This window comes from Adiantum capillus-veneris, chromosome 3, assembly GCF_014529385.1.
Source record: "Adiantum capillus-veneris isolate H3 chromosome 3, ASM1452938v2, whole genome shotgun sequence".
Classification (NCBI taxonomy): domain Eukaryota; kingdom Viridiplantae; phylum Streptophyta; class Polypodiopsida; order Polypodiales; family Pteridaceae; genus Adiantum; species Adiantum capillus-veneris.
This window is the reverse complement of record NC_140933.1, coordinates 43,977,802-43,996,680: the sequence shown is the minus strand read 5'-3', so window position 1 is coordinate 43,996,680 and position 18,879 is coordinate 43,977,802. Positions and strand designations below refer to the sequence as shown.

The 18,879-nt window shown below is 40.2% G+C and overlaps 2 protein-coding genes across 2 annotated transcripts in view; both read right to left on the bottom strand.

Moving 5' to 3' along the window:
* Positions 1–18,879, bottom strand: part of LOC147460826 (uncharacterized) — a 114,088-nt gene that overhangs the window by 59,952 nt on the left and 35,257 nt on the right. Inside the window, exon 5 of the mRNA XM_086508518.1 lies at positions 18,238–18,422. The gene's annotated coding sequence lies outside the window, so the exon portion shown is untranslated. The remainder of the gene's footprint in view (positions 1–18,237; positions 18,423–18,879) is intronic.
* On the bottom strand, positions 851–2,660 carry LOC147460827 (sugar carrier protein C-like). Its single transcript, XM_086499626.1, has one exon. It carries the CDS (start codon positions 1,708–1,710, stop codon positions 1,060–1,062), a length of 651 nt encoding a protein of 216 aa, XP_086355752.1. The 5' UTR covers positions 1,711–2,660; the 3' UTR covers positions 851–1,059.

Genomic DNA, 18,879 nt, shown 5'->3' with positions numbered 1-18,879 from the left:
CCATTAGAGGATTTATTGAATAACATTTATTTTTCCTTGTTTACCCAAAAATAAGGGTTTTGGACCTCGGTTAATTCTTTGGTACTTAGATAATTTTATTTCTTCAGTTTTCTTATCCATTATATACAAAATTGGTTACTTTTGACCAAAATATGTACCTAAACTATTTATCTAAGGTTAGGATAATTATAATAGATTTTCCAAGGTCTATTCCTTCTCTGATATTGATATTGTGGTGTACCCAAGTGTAGAGCAAGATTGAGACTAAATGAGCGTGTCCTCTCTCAAAGGAGAGCACCTCTTCTTATACTAAAGGGCGGTGTTACATTCCAAGATGTCTAGCATCAAGAACTACCAAGTGTCCTCCCACATTGGTCGAACACACAACCTAAAGGACCCACACACCACACCTCCCCCCTTAGGGAGAAAAAGATGGACATCTTTTACAAATTTGGACTGAGAAGGGACTCAACACAAAGGGATCAACTCCGACGCCTCATCTGGGGGGAGTGATCATACAACGGCTTAGGGGCTAAGAAACTGAGCTTGGGGGACTAGACTCGACATCATGCCGATCATCATCAAGGCATGGAACTCATACATCTCGCTTGTGCAAACATTAGGTCGCTATCCCAATGAAATGGACAAGACGAGGAAGGACTGACTGAGGATTGGGTGCGAAATTTTTTGCGACATACATCATCTTTATAAAGGGGTTCGGTGTGATCGAGTAAGACAAAGACTAGGAAAAACCTACTACAAAGAAAGAGACCTTAAAACTGAAACTGAATCATGGAGCTCGATTATTACATTGGCAAATGAAAAGACTAGGCACCTCTGCACCAAAGATGCAACAACTCCTACGTCTATGAACAACCCCTGAATATGATTCTTAATTTTGTACTTCTTCTAGAACTCGACATGTGTGAGCGAGCATCATTGAGCATGCAACGGTTATCATGGCCTGATCGGGCAAGCAATTAAGGCTTGGGCAGCACCTTGAACTGCGCCCCAGTGGTATCTTCGCTGGAACCCTCCCTTCACTAGGGAAATCTGCTTTCAGGAGATTTGATAGTGTCCTTCACAAGCTTGCGTCTGACCATTTGCTGCCAAGGATGAAAGGCAGGGGAGCGGTGGATTGTTTGATGACCGCATATCTGCTTGCTGCTTTGCCCTAGCCATGGTTAAGCTTGTGCGTCTCTCTGCTATTATACGACGAAACACAGTCACAGGATCGACCTCAACAATGGGCCCTGCGTATGCCTTATTCACATACTCTACCGCGTCCATGTTGCTGGACTCCCATTGAGGTTGAGTGGTATCCCTTTCTTCCGCTTTACCAACTACTTGATCCTCCACCTTCATGCATTTCACAGATTGCAATGTGGGCGTTGATGGTGGCAAGAGCCCTGCCTTCAACGACTTCCCAAGAAAAACGCCGATGGCAACCTGCGCCACCAACTTCTGCACGCTGCCCTCCAGCAGCAGCTTTCTGCGGCCCAACTGATCGACAAGTGCCACCGACACAAGCGTGGAGAGCACATTGATCCCCCCTGTGATGGTGGATGAGTAGAGGGCAGCGTCGCTCTTGAAGCCCACCGTCTGGAAAAGCACAGGCACATAAAACATAATCGCGTTAATGTCTGTGAGCTGCTGGAAGACTTGAAGCGCCACCGTAACTCCCAGCTGAGGCTTGTTCTTCTTCCACATTGCCCTCCACGGGCTTTGCACCGCTTGCGAGGCTTGACAGGCCTGTTTGATGGCGTACAACTATGCGTGCATGGCTTCAACGTTAGCACAGGCTGAGAGAGTGGTGCTATCACCCGGAATCGCATAAGGCTCTGGCTACCCTGTATCCCATGAGAAGATCGCCATCTTTGGCTTCCCAAGAAAACCAAGAAAGGGTTTTTTAACTAACCCTTGCCCGCCGCCTCCACCAATGTGGTGTACCCAAGTGTAGAGCAAGATTGAGACTAAATGAGCGTGTCCTCTCTCAAAGGAGAGCACCTCTTCTTATACTAAAGGGCGGGGTTACATTCCAAGATGGCTAGCATCAAGAACTACCAAGTGTCCTCCCACATTGGTCGGACACACAACCTAAAGGACCCACACACCACAATATCAAAGGTTTTCTATTTACTTTACTATATTTCCCTTTTTTATTTTTCCCAAAATTGGAGTAATTTTACTGGGATATATAATTAAACTTATTTTCTAGAGGTAGCATAGTTATCACAGGTTCCTTGAGGTCTAATAAACCTTTGACAAAGTTCTCAATTCAATTTAAATCTATTTACTAATTTTCCCTATTTAAATTTCTCAAAAAACAGGATATTTTAGCTAAAATATTTAGCTAGATTAACTTTCTGAACTTCTCCTAATTATCACGGGTTATGGAACACCTAATTAACCACTGATAATTATATGGAAGCATTTGAATTCTATTTACTAATTTCTCCTATTAAAATTGTTCAAAAAATAGAGTAATTTAGCTAAAGTAATTAGCTAACTTAACTTTCTGAACCTCTCTTATTTATGACAGGTACTTGAATACTCAACTGATCACTGATAATTATATGGAAGCATTTGAATTTCATTTACTAATTTCCCCTATTAAAATTTCTCAAGAAACAGGGTATTTTAGTTAAGATAATTATCTAAATTAACTTTCTGAACTTCTCCTAATTATCACAAGTTATTGATCACCTAATTAACCACTGATAATTATATGGAAGCATTTGTATTTCATTTACTAATTTCCCCTATTAAAATTACTCCAAAAACAGGGTATTTTAGCTAAGATAATTAGCTAAATTAACTTTTTGAACTTCTCCTAATTATCATGGGTTATTGATCATCTAATTAACCACTAATAATTATATGGAAGCATTTGTATTTCATTTATTAATTTCCCCTATTAAAATTACTCAAAAAACAAGGTATTTTAGCTAAGAGAATTAGCTAAATTAACTTTCTGAACTTCTCCTAATTATCACGGGTTATTGACAAATCAATTAACCATTGATAATTATATGGAAGCATTTGTATTTCATTTACTAATTTCCCTTATTAAAATTACTCAAAAAACAGGGTATTTTATCTAAGATAATTAGCTAACTTAACTTTCAGAACTTCTCCTAATTATCACGGGTTATTGATCATTTAATTAACCACTGATAATTATATGGAAGCATTTGTATTTCATTTACTAATTTCCCCTATTAAAATTACTCAAAAAACATGGTATTTTAGCTAAGATAATTAGCTAAATTAATTTTCTGAACTTCTCCTCATTATCACGGGTTATTGATCATCTAATTAACCACTGATAATTATATGGAAGGATTGGTATTTCATTTACTAATTTCCCCTATTAAAATTACTCAAAAAATAAGATATTTTAGCTAAAATAATTAGCTAAATTAACTTTCTGAACTTATCCTAATTATCAAGGGTCATTGATCACCTAGTTAACCACTGATAATTATATGGAAGCATTTGAATTTCATTTACTAATTTCCCCTATTAAAATTGCTCAAAAAACAGAGTAATTAGGCTTAATTAGTTAGGAAAACTTCTCAAGAAATTATAGGATAATTTTCTTAGATTAATAACTGTCTAAAGTATATCTGATAAATAATTCAACTTGATCTAATCCTAATTAATATTTTTACCATTAATTCATGGCTAAATTGGCTAATTCCAGCCCTAATATGAGAGGATAAATAGTTAGCTTAGTATTTCTAAGCTTAATTATAATAATCAGAAGAGATTTATTAATTTAAAGAGGTTTAAGAAGCATATATAGGCCTAATCTTTGATTAATTCATCATTTATCTTAATCTAACCTTACTAATTGAGAAGGATTAGGTTAATTACCGTTAGGATTAATCAATTAGAGGTTTAACTCTAATGATTTTTGCGTAGTGTTTCTCCCTAGATGAGAGAGAAATTCTCAAGGCTCCGAGTCTAACAAGAGATGAAGAGAATGGTTCTATTTATAGGTTTTTCTGAGCATCTGGCAGCTTTTGGCAGCTTTCCGCTAGTCCAAGCAGCCCCCCAGCTTGAAAATGGCGCATTTTTCAGACATCACTGCTTCTGGCCAGTTTCCACAGCTTCCATACTCACCCCATACCTTCCAGAATTTGCCTGTTTGATTTTTGCAGATTTTCCATGATGAAATTTGGAATTTCCAATTTAACTCTAGAACCTTAGAGTAAAGAAGTCTTTTGCTAATGATTAAAATGAAACCATTCAATTTTTGTTATTAATTAAATTTCCATGGTAATTCTCCAGGTCCCGTAACTGTTCCCGTTTTTATCGGAATCAGATTCTGAAAATTTCTAGACATAGTAAAGCTCTGCTTATAAATCCAAAAATACCAAAATAATTAGTGTTTGGAGTCCTGCAATAGCATTTTTCATTAAGTTTTCCAAGCTTAGTACAGTTTTGAAGGTTTCGGAAACTGGAAACCTTACAGCCCAATTTGTGGAAGTTTTAGGGCCGAAATAGTTTTTTTTGGACTTTTAATACGTTGTCCCGTTTTCGCTGCGAGACAGGACTAGGTCTGCTTCTAATGATATAGACCCAAGCCATTGTCAATGGTAAAGGTCTATTCCTTGGATTTTTCTTGTTTAGAGACTCTGATTTTTATCAAACCTAGAGACCTGTCAAAGATCCCATCCCGATCTTGGTAGAGGCGGGTTGGGGATCTTACATTGTAGGTGAAGCAACCATTTTGTGGTGTGCACAGTGTGGGTATGCTTCTGCTTCTGTAGAGTGCTATGAAAAAGACCTTCTTTACGTGAAGCTGATGGACCTTCAAAAAGTACTTTCTACTCTCTTCTCCTTAGCTTCTCTCTCTCTCTCTCTCTCTCTCTCTCTCTCTCTCTCTCTCTCTCTCTTGCCCCACATAATAGGCATTAGGTTGGACAGCTTTTAATGATACCATACCTCGGAATGGAGGCAGACATGCAATGTGCAAAGTAATCCCTCAAACAAGGAGTTGTTGTGCAAGAAGCACAATAAAGAAGCTCTTCTTCATAGCACTCTATAGAAGCAAGAGCACTCTCGCACTGTGCACAACACAGAACGATGGCTACATTTACAACCATAACTATTTATCTATACTCAAAATGATGGCTACATTATGTAATAGTAGCATAGCACCCGAAGGTTAGACGCTTCCTCTTGGGTATAGTCCTTTTTTAATCATGGCGTTGCGGTCATTGATCCACTTATGCATGGATTACCGAAGCGTACCTTTGGTGTTACCACGGTTGAGACTGTGATGATATCTAAAGAGGTGCCACTTGACCTTTGGCAGTACTAGCCTCCACTTAGTTCTACTAGTATGTATATGTATCTACGTGCTTGTGTGCTAATATAATTGTGTACGTATTTATGGATGAGTGAGTAGGGAGAAAGCTAAATCTCATATTGCTTTTTGTAATATAGATGTCAGATGAGAAACCATATGGTGAGGAGCAACCATCTGGTCTTCTTTTGGTTAGTTCACATCCCGAGTGGGCTCCCACCCGGGGGGTGGACATTGCCTCCAGTGGACCCAAGTCTTGAGGCTGTGATAACAAGCAAAGAAATAAAGATTGTTTTTGGCTAGTTAACCCTAAACCATCAGTGTCATAGTTTTATTTTTGTTATTTGCAGGCATGGACATCCTACACCTACTCTACTCAGGTTCCTCCACCGGTCGTAGATCTAGACTATCAGCGGGCTCTCTCTTTATTAGACCAGTACCTCCATTAGACAGAGGGATTGTTTGGCCACTACACTCCGTAGTAGCTTGCAAACCTACAGTCTTTCTCCGTAGTCCACACCATGGGGGAGTCAGGGAGGGACTCCTTACATCCAGAGTCTCGCACTGACGACACCTCAGTCTACGGCCCCTTCTTATCGTCCTACTCCCCTTTCATCGCATGGTCTTACTCCCCTTCCATCGTAGGGTCCCACTCCCATGGCATCAGAGTATCCTACGCCACTCAATTCCACTCCTGATTTGCCAGAATACTGTCGATAAACTTTCTCTAGCGGCACGCATCGACGCTCGTCTCAAGGCAGCGAGCAACGAGAGAGACAAAGCAGCGGTGGATCTTGTGGCTTCACTTGTTTTGGTAGTGGCGGGGGAATAAATTTCCCTATTTCAGAGCATGCCACCCCTGACACAGAGGATGAGGATACTGACGCACCCATGCCAGACACAAATGGGTGCTACTACAGGGTAAATATGGCAGTGAGTTGGACTTTGGTACATCAAAAGGCAGAGCATTTTGATGTCATCTTCAAATTCTTATACATTCAATGTATAAGAACTATTTTGTAAAGTTTAGAGACCAACTGCACGATCATGCACGCTACATTGAGGACGTGCTGCATGCTAGTTACAAATGCCCCTCATCAACGTTTTTCACAACAATGGTTGGAGAGGTATATAAAATCATTTTTGAAAAACAAGCAGTCCAGTGTATGGCGCACAACAGCCAATCAGGTTAGAAATCCAGCCAGGAGCTATCACATTGGCAACATGGCAGACGCGGAGTGGGAGTGGGCAATGTAAGAAAAGAGCGATCAGGCTACAAACGGGCTCATCCTATAGACAACACTGCGAAGTTCACACCAGACAAACTCCCATGCACTATGGCTCAGGAGGCAAGGCAACTGGAAGGACAAATATGTAAGATTGATTAAATTATAAACTAAAGCGATGATTATAAATATTGTAGTTGATGATTTGTTATTGTTATTGCTAACTTAGAAAAATATCACTCTTACTCCACCAACCAGAGAGATGGTCAAGTATCAAGAGCGACATACAAAATTTGATACTTGGCTGTTGATAATTGGTTAATTTGGTTTGGGTTTATGTAGAGTCAAGGTGATCAAATGTACATGCCTCTCGATGATGACGAGAACGAGGAGGATTAGATAGATAAATATTTGTCCAAACTTTTGTAAAGTCCCAATGTGGCACAATGTATAGCGCTCTTCTTCCCAATTGGTATCTAGATCATTTTCCAACTCTAAAGAATCTACCCTCAAGGAAAGAGTCAAAAATCTTCACCTCTGATGATATACCTATGCTAGAAATTCCGATGCTCTGGAGGTCTGTGCACGTCTATCACACGTGTCAATACAAGGGACTTGCCGATACACTGTGTGCAAGCCACAAATGGCTCCAACCACACAACTAGACTAATCTAGCAAACTCAAGAGAGCAAGGGTTTGTCACTCACCGCCCTACGCTCGCCTTTGTAGAGGATTCCTCACCGTGAAGAAGAAGGAGCTACTTCCGTGCCGCACTCAACCGCCTCGATGCCGCCGTGCCGTCATCTCAATGCTCGATCGCTCACTCTCTCCCATACACACACACACACACACACAAGGAGATGAAGAAGAAGAAGATGAAGATGGAGCAAGAGCACTCTTCAATTGCACAAATGAGAGAATGAATGATTTTTTATGTGACAACTGCATCTTATAAATGGAATCTCTCCCCACATTTCACCTTCAGTGGAGAGGCCATAACTTGTACAAATCAACTCCAAATTTGTCAAAGTTTGGGAATTTAGAACCTACTTTCTAAGATCTTTCCAATGATATGTTGGCTGATAGGGTTTTGACAAATCATTTATGTACTTCACTGGGTTGCCCACTTCGAACAAGAGAGACAAAGTCAAACCTCCTTATAGGGCCCCTTTGAGATTCCAAATTTTCCCTAATGTTCCCATTTTACTTCTGTCCCAAAACCTTCAATCCTCCTCTTGAAAGCTATCACAATCTTGGACGAAATTTTCTTTTTATCCTCATCATTGAGGGCATGATGTACTCGCTGACCCTGCTTCTATTTCTGCTCCCCTTGTTTCTTCTTTCTTTCTCTCTCTTATTTCTTGATCACACAAATAGGTGGATCTTGGGAGTTATGATTCATCACCTGTAATGGCTCCCTTTTGCAAGTTTCTCTTGAGGACTGCAAACATACGTAAAACATTAATTACTTGAAATCACTTAAATGTCATATATGCATGCATCATAAGTCAACACTGGCAATTTACTAACTAACGTTAAACACGTTGTCTGCATATCCAACATTGGAGCTAGTTAAAATATTGTTGTCTAGTTCTCCATAGCTCTATGGAGATGGGAGGAGAAGGGAAAAAATATAAAGGAGGGCAAGTCAAGGCCAGCTAGAGAGAGAGAGAGAGAGAGAGAGAGAGAGAGAGAGAGAGAGCTCATCGGCTTGGACAACACAGTCTTGGTGCCCCACTATTTAACAAACAAAAGAGCAACAACCCAGATCTGAAATATTGCATAACTAAAGTCAAGAGATGTCATAAAGAATTCACACCAACATTGGGATTGATTAATCTCAATAGCGATTTATGTGGCCACATATCTCTATTTGCATTCCTCATGAGCATATGAACAAAGATATGGTGCTAGGAGTCCCATGGATGCAAACCTATAAAGCTGGCCAAGATTGGGATGAAAATGTTTTAGTGTTAACACTCAAGGGTGGACAAATAAGAGTACCATTTTCTCATATCCATGAAGAGTGGAAAGCCGCTCTTAAAACTCCAATGATACAAGACCAACAAGAAAAACTCAAATCCGTTGCTCACTATTCAACACCAAACCGATCCTCATATTATTGGCATGCAAGGAACCAGGCAATTTTGAGTACCCAAAACCCAACTTGCCGACACTCTTAAGCGGAATTGGGTGCGTAAACAACTGTTGAAAACTAAGAGAAAGTCTTTGGTTACACCTCTATATCAAACACAACCATAGAAACCAAGGTTGCAGTCATCTCAATGGGTATGTAAACCTAAACAAGAACTAGAATCCATGCCCAAACTATCTTTGTATGGATATTGGGGATCAAAGTGGTCGAGCTTATCAAAAGCTCGAACAGTGCAGACAGTCACGTCATACCTAGGTGAGGGCATTACTATGAGGGTAGGGGGTTACTATGAGGGAAACAAAGGAAACACGACCCTTCTGGCACAATACAATGATGTAATGACCATGCTATTTTGGATAGTGGGCGAGGCATTACTATAGCAACAAAAGCTATCTAGGAAGCTTGGGGAAACCTAGTAATTAGACAAACACGCATGAAACTACAATTGGCAGATGGGCATATTCATTCAGCTCCTATGGAATTTACTACCAACACACTTTTTCCATTGTAGATTTTGGGAAAAAACTTAATTATGAGATTATCCTAGGAAGACCTTCTATGAGACAAATACAATTGATCCAGTATTGGGAAAACAATTATCTTTACCTAAAACAAGTTGGGTCAATTAATCGGGTAAATTTGAAGGATCATTCTAACAAGGATGTTTTGAGGACACAAATCCAAGAGTTGGATTTGAAAACCTCAGTGGAAACCAAATTGTCATCATGGATACGTAAAGATACTCCAATTTGGATGTGTGGGGCTTTTGAGTCTGGTGGTTTTTGGAGAGAAGATTGCATATTAGACCAAGAGGTAAATGACGCAAAATACATGCTTGAACCCTTTCTTGAACATCTATTTCAACCATTTGAATGGACTCAAATTCTGGTTGCTATGGATGTATGTGTTAACAAATCCACACCCACCCACTTTTTTGATGAGGAGTGTTATGCCATATTTCCCATTTAGATAGTATCTACTGTGTCATAATAATCAATATCTAATTCTCCTAAATGATTTTCTCATATTAAACTGATCATTTAATGTGGGGAAGGCCAGGGGAGAAAAAGCTAGAATATTGGTTAAGCTAGAAGACCGGCCACACTAGGGATCCAAAGGAGGGAAAATAGGGATCCAAAGGGGGGGCCATCTGCAAAAGAGCCATGTGCAACAATGGGCTAAAAAGACCCTAAGGTTCAGCCCATTAAGACTTCCAAAATGCTAAGGTTCCAAAATTCAAAGGTTGTGTCCAAAGGTCAACCCTAGGGAAAATTGGATGCTTTGTGTGTGCCCTAAAAGTCTTTGCACATCCCTACATGGGAGGGGGACGGCTCCATGAAAATCCGGTCCTCAACTGTTGTCAATAGCTTAATTGCTCTCTCTTTTGAAAGTATTGTCGATGCTATCTAACTAGGTGTTATGCTTTTTGTTGCTCTCTCCACCCAAGCACTCTTGTAATTCTCATTAGGAATCTATTTTAATGAAATGCCCACTATGTTCATGCTAATTTCCGCTACACATAAGTTATTAGGACATTAAATGTTACATTGGTATCAGAGCTCAAGGTTTCTCTTTTCTTGCTCAAGAAGGGAGGTCCTCAAGCTAGCTACAAATGGTTGGTATTATTAATTGCCTGTGAGTAAGTAAAATAGGGATTTTTCAGCCTTGCAGTGCGCCTGCCTTCGTGCAGTTAACGGGGCATCACCGTCGAGAGCTATGGTCTTAATAGTGGAGTCCTATGGGGCTTGCCTACGGCTTAACCACTATTGAGCTATTAGAAGCTTGACAGGAGCCGGTGCTATATTGGTGTCGAAAGACCCTCTCTTCTATTCCTTGCAATTAATGGTATCCGAGCCGCGGGTACAATAGCTTGAGTTCTTTTTCTAAAGGGGTAAAGAGGAGTAGCAACTAGGGCTTGAAGTGCCAAAGTACACCTAAAAAGTTTACACCTAAAAGTTGTTAGAATGGTTGAAAATAGTAAAGAGAGTGAAATTAATGTTGATAACTTTGATTTTGCTCATGAGCAAGCTACTAATGATGCTTCAATGCTTGTTAACTATCTTGTTTCTAGGCTTCAACAAGCCATGGGCAATCCATCTCTCCAAAGTGAAGTGCAACGGCAGCTCCGTGCTCATGGGATTCTCCAAGCTCATCACCATGACGAGAGAACACCTAGGAAGCCTCCTTGTGAGACTACCAAAAGAGGTCTCTCTCCGATTCGGGAAGAAGAAGAGAATCCATATGAAGGGCTCAAGAATTTACTTCTTGATGATGCATCTCCTTCCCAAAGGAGAACTCAAGAGCCTCCACCGAAGGAACGAGAAAGAAGCGAGTCTCCCGCCACCTCGGCGGAGATGGCTCCACGAAGACGGCGGGCTAAACGCTCTCGATCACCACCAAAGCGGAGAAGACCATCACATTCTTCTCCACGCCATAATTCAAAGAGGGATGATAAAAAGCAAGAGAAGAAAAAGGCGAGAAAGAGGACACCCTCTTCGCCATCTTCTTCATCCTCTTCCTCTTATGAAAGCTATGGTGAAGACGACAAAGATCAAGACAAGAAAAAGGCGAGAAAGAGGTCACCCTCTTCTCCACCTTCTTCAAATTCTTCATCTTCTGAAGAAAGTGATGGTGCAACCTTTGAACCATCAAAAAGAAGAGGCCATAGGAAATCCTATGCCGCATGGAAGAGGTCGTCCAAGTTGAAGAAATTCAAAGAGGGAAGGAAGAGCATCTCTTTCCTTACCTATGATGGTACCTTTGGTGCTACGGACAAAGTCTTGGCCTTTATCCAACAATTCGATGCGGTGTTTGGAGATGAGGGCTTCACGGAGTCCTCTAAGCTACGCCATGTAGCTATGCACTTTCAAAAGTCCGCCAGACAATGGTGGTCTAGCCTACTAGCCAATGGTGAAGCTCCACGAACATGGAAAGCTTTAAGAGCTTCCATTATGAAGCAGTTTTTGGCCACCGATGGCAAAGACAAAGTACTCACCGAATGGCGAAGCTTAAAGCTCTCTCCCAATGAATCTATCCACAAATATGTAGACAAGTTTTGGGACCTACAACTCAAAGCCACTGTCTTCAAAAAGTTGGATTTTGGAGAGCAAAAGCAACAATTTTGTGCGGGCTTAACCGAAGAAATGGCGGAGTATGTCAACTCCCAAAGACCACGTACCATATCGGCGGTAATACACCACACTATGGTCGCCTCTCGAATCAATTTCCAAACGGGGGCAAAAAGAAATAATAAGCCCCCGGAAACCAAGGGTTCCAATGAGCCTAAGGGGAAGGACAATGTCCAAATTTCTCCTAAGGGCAACTCCAACAAAGCTAAAGAGAAGGGAGTTTACAAAGGTAAGAATAAACTTTCTCCTGAGGAGCTTGAGCGTTATCGTAAGGATAACCGGTGTTTCAAGTGCGGCGAACAAGGGCATGCGTACCGCGCTTGTCCCCAAAAGAACAACCGCCAAGATCCTCCTAGAGCTTCCTTGGTTGAAATCCAAGAGGAGGAGACTCACCAAACTCACCACAAAGGATATCCTCTATGCCATGCTTGGGGAAAGGTAAGAGAACATGATGCTTTTATTCTCTTTGACCCTGGTTCTACTCACAATTTTATATCTATAGAGTTGGCCACCAAGCTAGGAATACAATCCTACGAGATGGGAGATGTCCTACCCGCAGACAGTGCCTTCAAGGGGCAAGAAGCTTCAGTCACTCCCTTAATCGGGAAATTGAGGCTTCATGTCCAAGGCTATGTGGACAAAGAGGACTTCTTTATCTCTCCTCTCAAGCATGAGGATGTAATCCTAGGGGCACCATGGTTTGACCGCGTGGCTGCCGATGTTAAATTTCCTGAAAGGAGAATCTCCTTTAAGTTCAGGGAAAAAGACATGTATATAGATGCTAAGGAAATGGGTAACACCATCCCCATTGTACATACACCAGCTTTCAACAAGTCAATAAAGAGCTCTATTTCCGTGTACATGATTTTTGTTAAAGACTCTCAAAATGAACCTAATGCTTTAGCAAAAGAAAATAAAAGCAACCAAAAGGAATTAGAGTTATCCAATTTTCTCAAGGGGTTTCAAGATGTTTTTATTGACGACATCCCTTGTGAGCTACCTCCTAAACGAGGTAATGATGACCATGCAATTGAACTTCTTCCAGGAAGTTCACCGCCTAATAAACCTCCTTATAGAGTTTCTCAAGCTCAACAAGAGGAGATTATGCGGCAAGTGCATGAGTTAGTTGAGAAGGGTATGGTTAGGCCAAGCTCATCTCCATTTTTCTCACCTGTGCTATTAGTACAAAAGAAAGACGGCACATATAGTATGTGTGTCGACTATAGAGCACTAAATAGGATCACTATCAAGAATAGGTTTCCCGTTCCACGGGTAGAAGACCTATTTGATAAGTTACAAGGATCGACCTACTTCAGTAGGGTTGACCTAAAAAGTGGCTATCATCAAATAAGGATAGTTGATCAAGACATTGTAAAGACCGCATTTCGTACTACATTTGGTCTTTACGAATACATTGTCATGCCTTTTGGCTTGACCAATGCACCATCCACATTCAACCGCTTGATGGAGAAGCTGTTCATGCCTCATCGAACCTTCACTGGAGTGTTCTTTGATGATATTATCATCTACTCTAATTCATTGGAGGAACACAAGCAACACCTACAGGTAATATTTCAAGTTTTAAGAGAGAATAAACTTTATGTTAATCGAAAGAAAAGTGAATTTTTCTTGCAAGAGATTCAGTATTTAGGTCACATTATCTCTCAAGATGGCATCCAAATAGATCCATCCAAGTTAGAGGTAATAAAAGGATGGCCTAAACCAAGGAATCTTCATGAACTAAGAAGCTTCATAGGCATGTGTGCATACTATAGACGCTTCATAGAAAAGTTCTCACAAATTGCGGGACCATTACATGACCTAACAAAGAAAAGCGTTAGGTATACATGGTCTGCTAAGGAGAACAATGCTTTCGAAAAGCTTAAAGAAAAGCTTATCTCTCAACCTGTGCTTACACTACCGGATCTCTCAAAACCATTTGAGGTCCAATGCGATGCTTGTGGTGATTGCCTTGGAGTTGTTTTGCTCCAAGAAGGGCACCCCATAGGCTATGAGAGTCGAAGGCTCGACCCTGTTGAGCAAGCTCTAGGCATATATGAAAAGGAACTCCTTGCAGTTCTACATGCCTTAGATTCATGGAAGCACTATTTATTGGGGACTCCTTTCATTCTGCGAACGGATCACCAAAGTCTTAAGTACTTCATGACGCAGACCAAGCTCTCCGACAAACAAATGAGGTGGGAAAATTTCCTTTTGCAATTTCATTTTAATATTGCTCACATTGCTGGCAAGCATAATCAAGTAGCTGATGCACTCTCAAGACGGCCGAGAGTGAATGCGGTTTCCATAGCAACTCACAATGATCTATCTTCAATGATAGATGAGTATGCTATTGATCCCGATTTTAGAGATGTGATTTCAGCCCTTGCATTAGGGAAGAAAGAAGAACCATTTACTTTACAAGATGGTTATCTTCTCTATGGCAATAGACTATGCGTTACTAACTCACTACGTGAGAAAGTAATGTATGAATCTCATGCTCCACCTTATGCGGGGCATAGAGGGATTCAATCTACCTTAAAGGGAATTGAAACATATTTCTATTGGCCTACCATGAAAGTGAACATACAAGAGTATGTTTCCAAATGTGTGGTATGCCAAAAGACAAAATGTGATAGAGGGAAGAAACTCGGATTGCTTCAACCCTTGCCAATCCCTAATTCACCATGGGAGAGCATATCCATGGATTTTATCTTTGGATTGCCTAAGTCTATCCATGGGAATACGGGAATATGGACGATAGTAGACAGGTTTAGTAAACAAGCTCATTTTATACCTGTCAAAAAGACTATCAAAGCCCATCAAATGGAAACCCTCTTTATTTCACAAATTTTCAAGTACCATGGCTTGCCCATGTCCATAGTGTCGGATAGAGATCCTAGAATGACCAGTAATTTCTGGAAGGGTCTCTTTGAGAATTTAGGAACAAGGCTAAACTTCTCTTCGGCCTATCATCCACAAACTGATGGCCAAAGTGAAATAGCTAACCTAACCATTCTCGATCTACTAAAAGCCTATGTAACAGAAGTAGATCAAAGATCCCAATGGGAGAAGTACTTACCCTTAGTGGAGTATGCTTACAATAACACTGTACATACTTCCACGGGAAAAGCACCTTTTGAGGTAATTGAGGGAAGATAAAAAAGTCCCTTGCTACTTAAGGTACATGGGAAGATCTTCACTGCAAATGAGTATAGCCGAGACCTACAAGAATCTTTCCAAAAGATTAAGGATGCTATCTCTATCTCACAGCAAAGGCAAAAGGCTGCTGCTGACAAGCACAGAAGAGCCCAAGCCTTTAAAGAAAACGATTGGGTCTTGTTAAAATTTCCCAAGGCTCGATTAAGGCACACAACGAGCAAGAATCCTACGGGTCACCAAAAGTACTATGCTAAACTAGCAAAAAGGTACTATGGTCCCTTTCAGATTCTTAGGCCAATCAATGAGATGGCCTATCAACTCAAGTTGCCCAATCATTGGCTCATACACAATGCTTTTCATGTGAGCCTATTAAAGCCTTACAAATGAGAGCCACCTCAAGAACTAGAAAAAATACACTTTGCAAGATCGACGAGTCATAGTAGAGAAATTATTGCACCAACCAAAAGAACCAAGAGAATCCTATGATGGACATGAAAATGCCAAAGAAATTGACCTCGCAGAGCCAAGAGAAAACTGAAAACTAGCATAGATAGCTACAAATTTGTCTTTAGAGGAGGACAAAATTCTGATTTGATTGTTAAAGGATTATAAGGATGTTTTTGCTTGGTCTTACAAAGATCTCAAAGGACTGTACCTTGAAATATGTCAGCATACTATCCCTATGAGAGATGATGCTATGAGAGATTATGCTAAGCCAAGTAGACAACAACCATACACCTACAATGAGACATTTTCTAAGAAGATCAAGTAAAAGATCAAGAAGCTCGAGGGAGTTGAATTCATCTACAAAATAGAACACACTGATTGGGTATCACCTATTGTGGTAGTGCCAAAAAATAGAATGGAAAACTCAAAGTGTGTGTGACCCTTAAGAAGGTGAATGCAACTAGCATACAAGATAACTATCCTCTTCCTATCACGGATCATGTTATAGAATGTGTAGTTGAGAAAGAAGCTTATAGCTTCTTGGATGGATTATCAGATAGCCGTAGATGCCAAAGATCAACACAAAACAGCTTTTTCCACGGAATAGGGAATTTTGGCTTACAATGTCATTCCTTTTACACTGACCAATGCACCAACAACATTCTGACAATTAATGAGCCATGCTTTCAAGGAATATCTGCAAATTTCCTAGAAGTTTACACGGATGATCTTTGTGTGCATTCTACAAAAAGGGAGAGACATTTCAGAGGTGTGTCTTTGAGAAATGTCTTCTATAAAGGATTTGTTTAAATTTGGAGAAATGTGTATTTATGGTTAGACATGGAAAATTCTCTGAAATATTGTATCAAAAGATGGTACTACCACAGATATGAAAAAAGTAGTAGTAATTTGGAGATGGCTAGACTGACAAATGTCAAGGAAGTTCAAGAATTTATGGGGCATTGTGGCTATTAGTATAGATTCATCTATTTATATGTAATCATTGCAAAACCCATTGATGACCTTATTACTCATTTTGAATGGATGTATGAATGTGTGGATCATTCTTGAAACTTAAACAAGCCTTGAAATCAACACCAATACTGAAGACTCCAGATTGGAACAAATTTTTCCATGTGCATGTTGATGCTTTAAATTTTGCTATTGGTTGCATATTAGCTCCGCCAGTAGAGGGGAAAATGGAATTTGCTATCTCTTATGCCAGTAGACAGATAAACTTAGTGGAAAAGAACTATACCAGCACTAAAAGGGAAGGCCTTGGAATGGTGTATGCAGTTAAGAAGTTTTGACACTATTTGTTAGCCAACAAATTTGTCTTTTTTATGGAACATTAAGCCTTACTCTATTTGGTGAATAAGCCATGAAATGTGGGAAGAATAGTAAGATGGTTTATCATACTACTCAAGTTTGACTTCACAGTGGTAGTTAAGAAGGGTACCACACACCAACAAGCAGATCACCTGTCAAAAATCACTTTGAGGGAAGCACCGAAATGGGTAGATGATGATTTGCATATGCTTATTTGTTCTCCGTGGAAATGATTCCTATATGTTCTGAGGACCCTGTATCTCTAATGACCATAGCTCAAGTAGATTCATAGATACCACCTCCTATCACACCACAATTGATAGAGCAATCTGCCTTATATCAATTGCTGGTTGGAAGGCCGTATTGGAGAAACAAGAATGGGATTCTACTTTTGTGCACTGGCCTTGAGGAACATAAAGACTATTTGAGTCAAGCTCACAGGCATGTATGAATCCACTGTGCAGAAGACCAAACCTTATGTGAGGTCCCCTTGCCGTCTCACCTTGACGAAACTAGAGGACACCTGATGGTCGCTAGATCCTCTGAAGCAAACAAAAATTGGCTAAGATGAAAACCAGTGGATGGTCTCTCATCACTTAGTGAGTTGAGTCCAAGTCACCAATGAAAGGAATCTAGCTCTGTCCCACAAGGGAAGCATAATTACGTACTATTGGTCCTAATCTCATCTTCCAAGAGGAGAAGAAACCTCAATGCCTTTTTCCCCGTAGCTTTCAGAGGCAGGTACATCGAGTTCTTGCCGCTCTGGTGTAATAAAATATCTAATTTTGTACTCTATCACACAAGGTAGAGAGTTCCCAACTGATCGGGTCCACCCGTCTCGTAGGCTTTGGCACACCGAGCCAAGCCCCCACTTTCCACCCCGCAATCACACAGTATCTTTGTGTGGCTTAAGTTCCTTAAGACAATCACTTCAATCAAGAAAAATCGGCACCAAAACATATCATTCTTAGGAGAAAGTACTCAACAATACATTACTTCATTAAAAATTCCAATGTCCTGGAGTCGTGAGGACCTCCAGCGAGTGTTAAAACCACTCGTTGTCAACTAGTCTCCCATACAACCAGTTCATGATCCACCCAATTCCTAGAGTAACTCTTCGGGTAAAATCATGTATCCACCGCATCAAAAGCAAGTCGTGGATTTATCTCCTGCGAAATTTGTGAGCTATCACCCTGTGATCAATAGAGGATTCAGACTAAGTCAACATTGGAATAATGAATGAAATTTGGTTGAGATAGTTTTTCCTAACAACCATTTTTTCCTACTTCAAAGCAGTCTTTCCATAAAGCATTTCTTTCCTATTTAAATTTAAATTTAACTTTAGATAAAACCATTAAAGTACTTATGCCGTCGTCTCAGTTGGATTTTCAACATATTTCGGGGAAGTTTAAACATTCCTAAAGTTATCGTAATGCAATGCTTATGTAAGGTACAAAATAAAATCCATCCTACCTCATGAATTTCCTCCTCGTCGCTTAGTGAGATGGCCGGATTTCCCTCTCTCATTGGCGCTTTACCATTGGTCACCATGTAGCTAGTTCCCGCGTCGCGGTCGTTAGCACCACCAAACCGAGTTCTTTTGGGAGCCATTTCTCACTACTAGGATTAGTTCTTTCAGAAAAACGAAGAGACTATGTCTGGTACAAAAATTTCCACAACAACCAATGAGAAAACTTGACAAGGATAGCCTTAATCTTACACATAATACTAGGCTAACTTACAAAGCTTTCACAACTATAATTCTGCAAGCTAACTCAAGAATACAACAAGATAATTATACCCTAATTACTCATAAACTCTTCCTAAGATTATCATAACCAAAACTTCTCCCATATGCAATATAAGATGAAGATTAATGCACTAACTAGATGCATCAATATAACACACAATGATAGACTATAACCATGCAAATACCAACTGTAATAGATGATTATCTTTCGCACAATCATACATAGATTATGCATAATTTTCTAGTGCAAAACAAGACCCTAACTATGCATATTTTTGTATACAAGAAGTCTCATAATTATGCCCTAATTTCATGGGTAAATCAAGGGTTTAATCACCTTAATTATACTTCAGTTTGGGTACATA

Bases quoted from the DNA above. Each gene is read 5' to 3' on its own strand.
- LOC147460827 (XM_086499626.1), bottom strand. From the start codon at position 1,710: ATGTGGAAGAAGAACAAGCCTCAGCTGGGAGTTACGGTGGCGCTTCAA.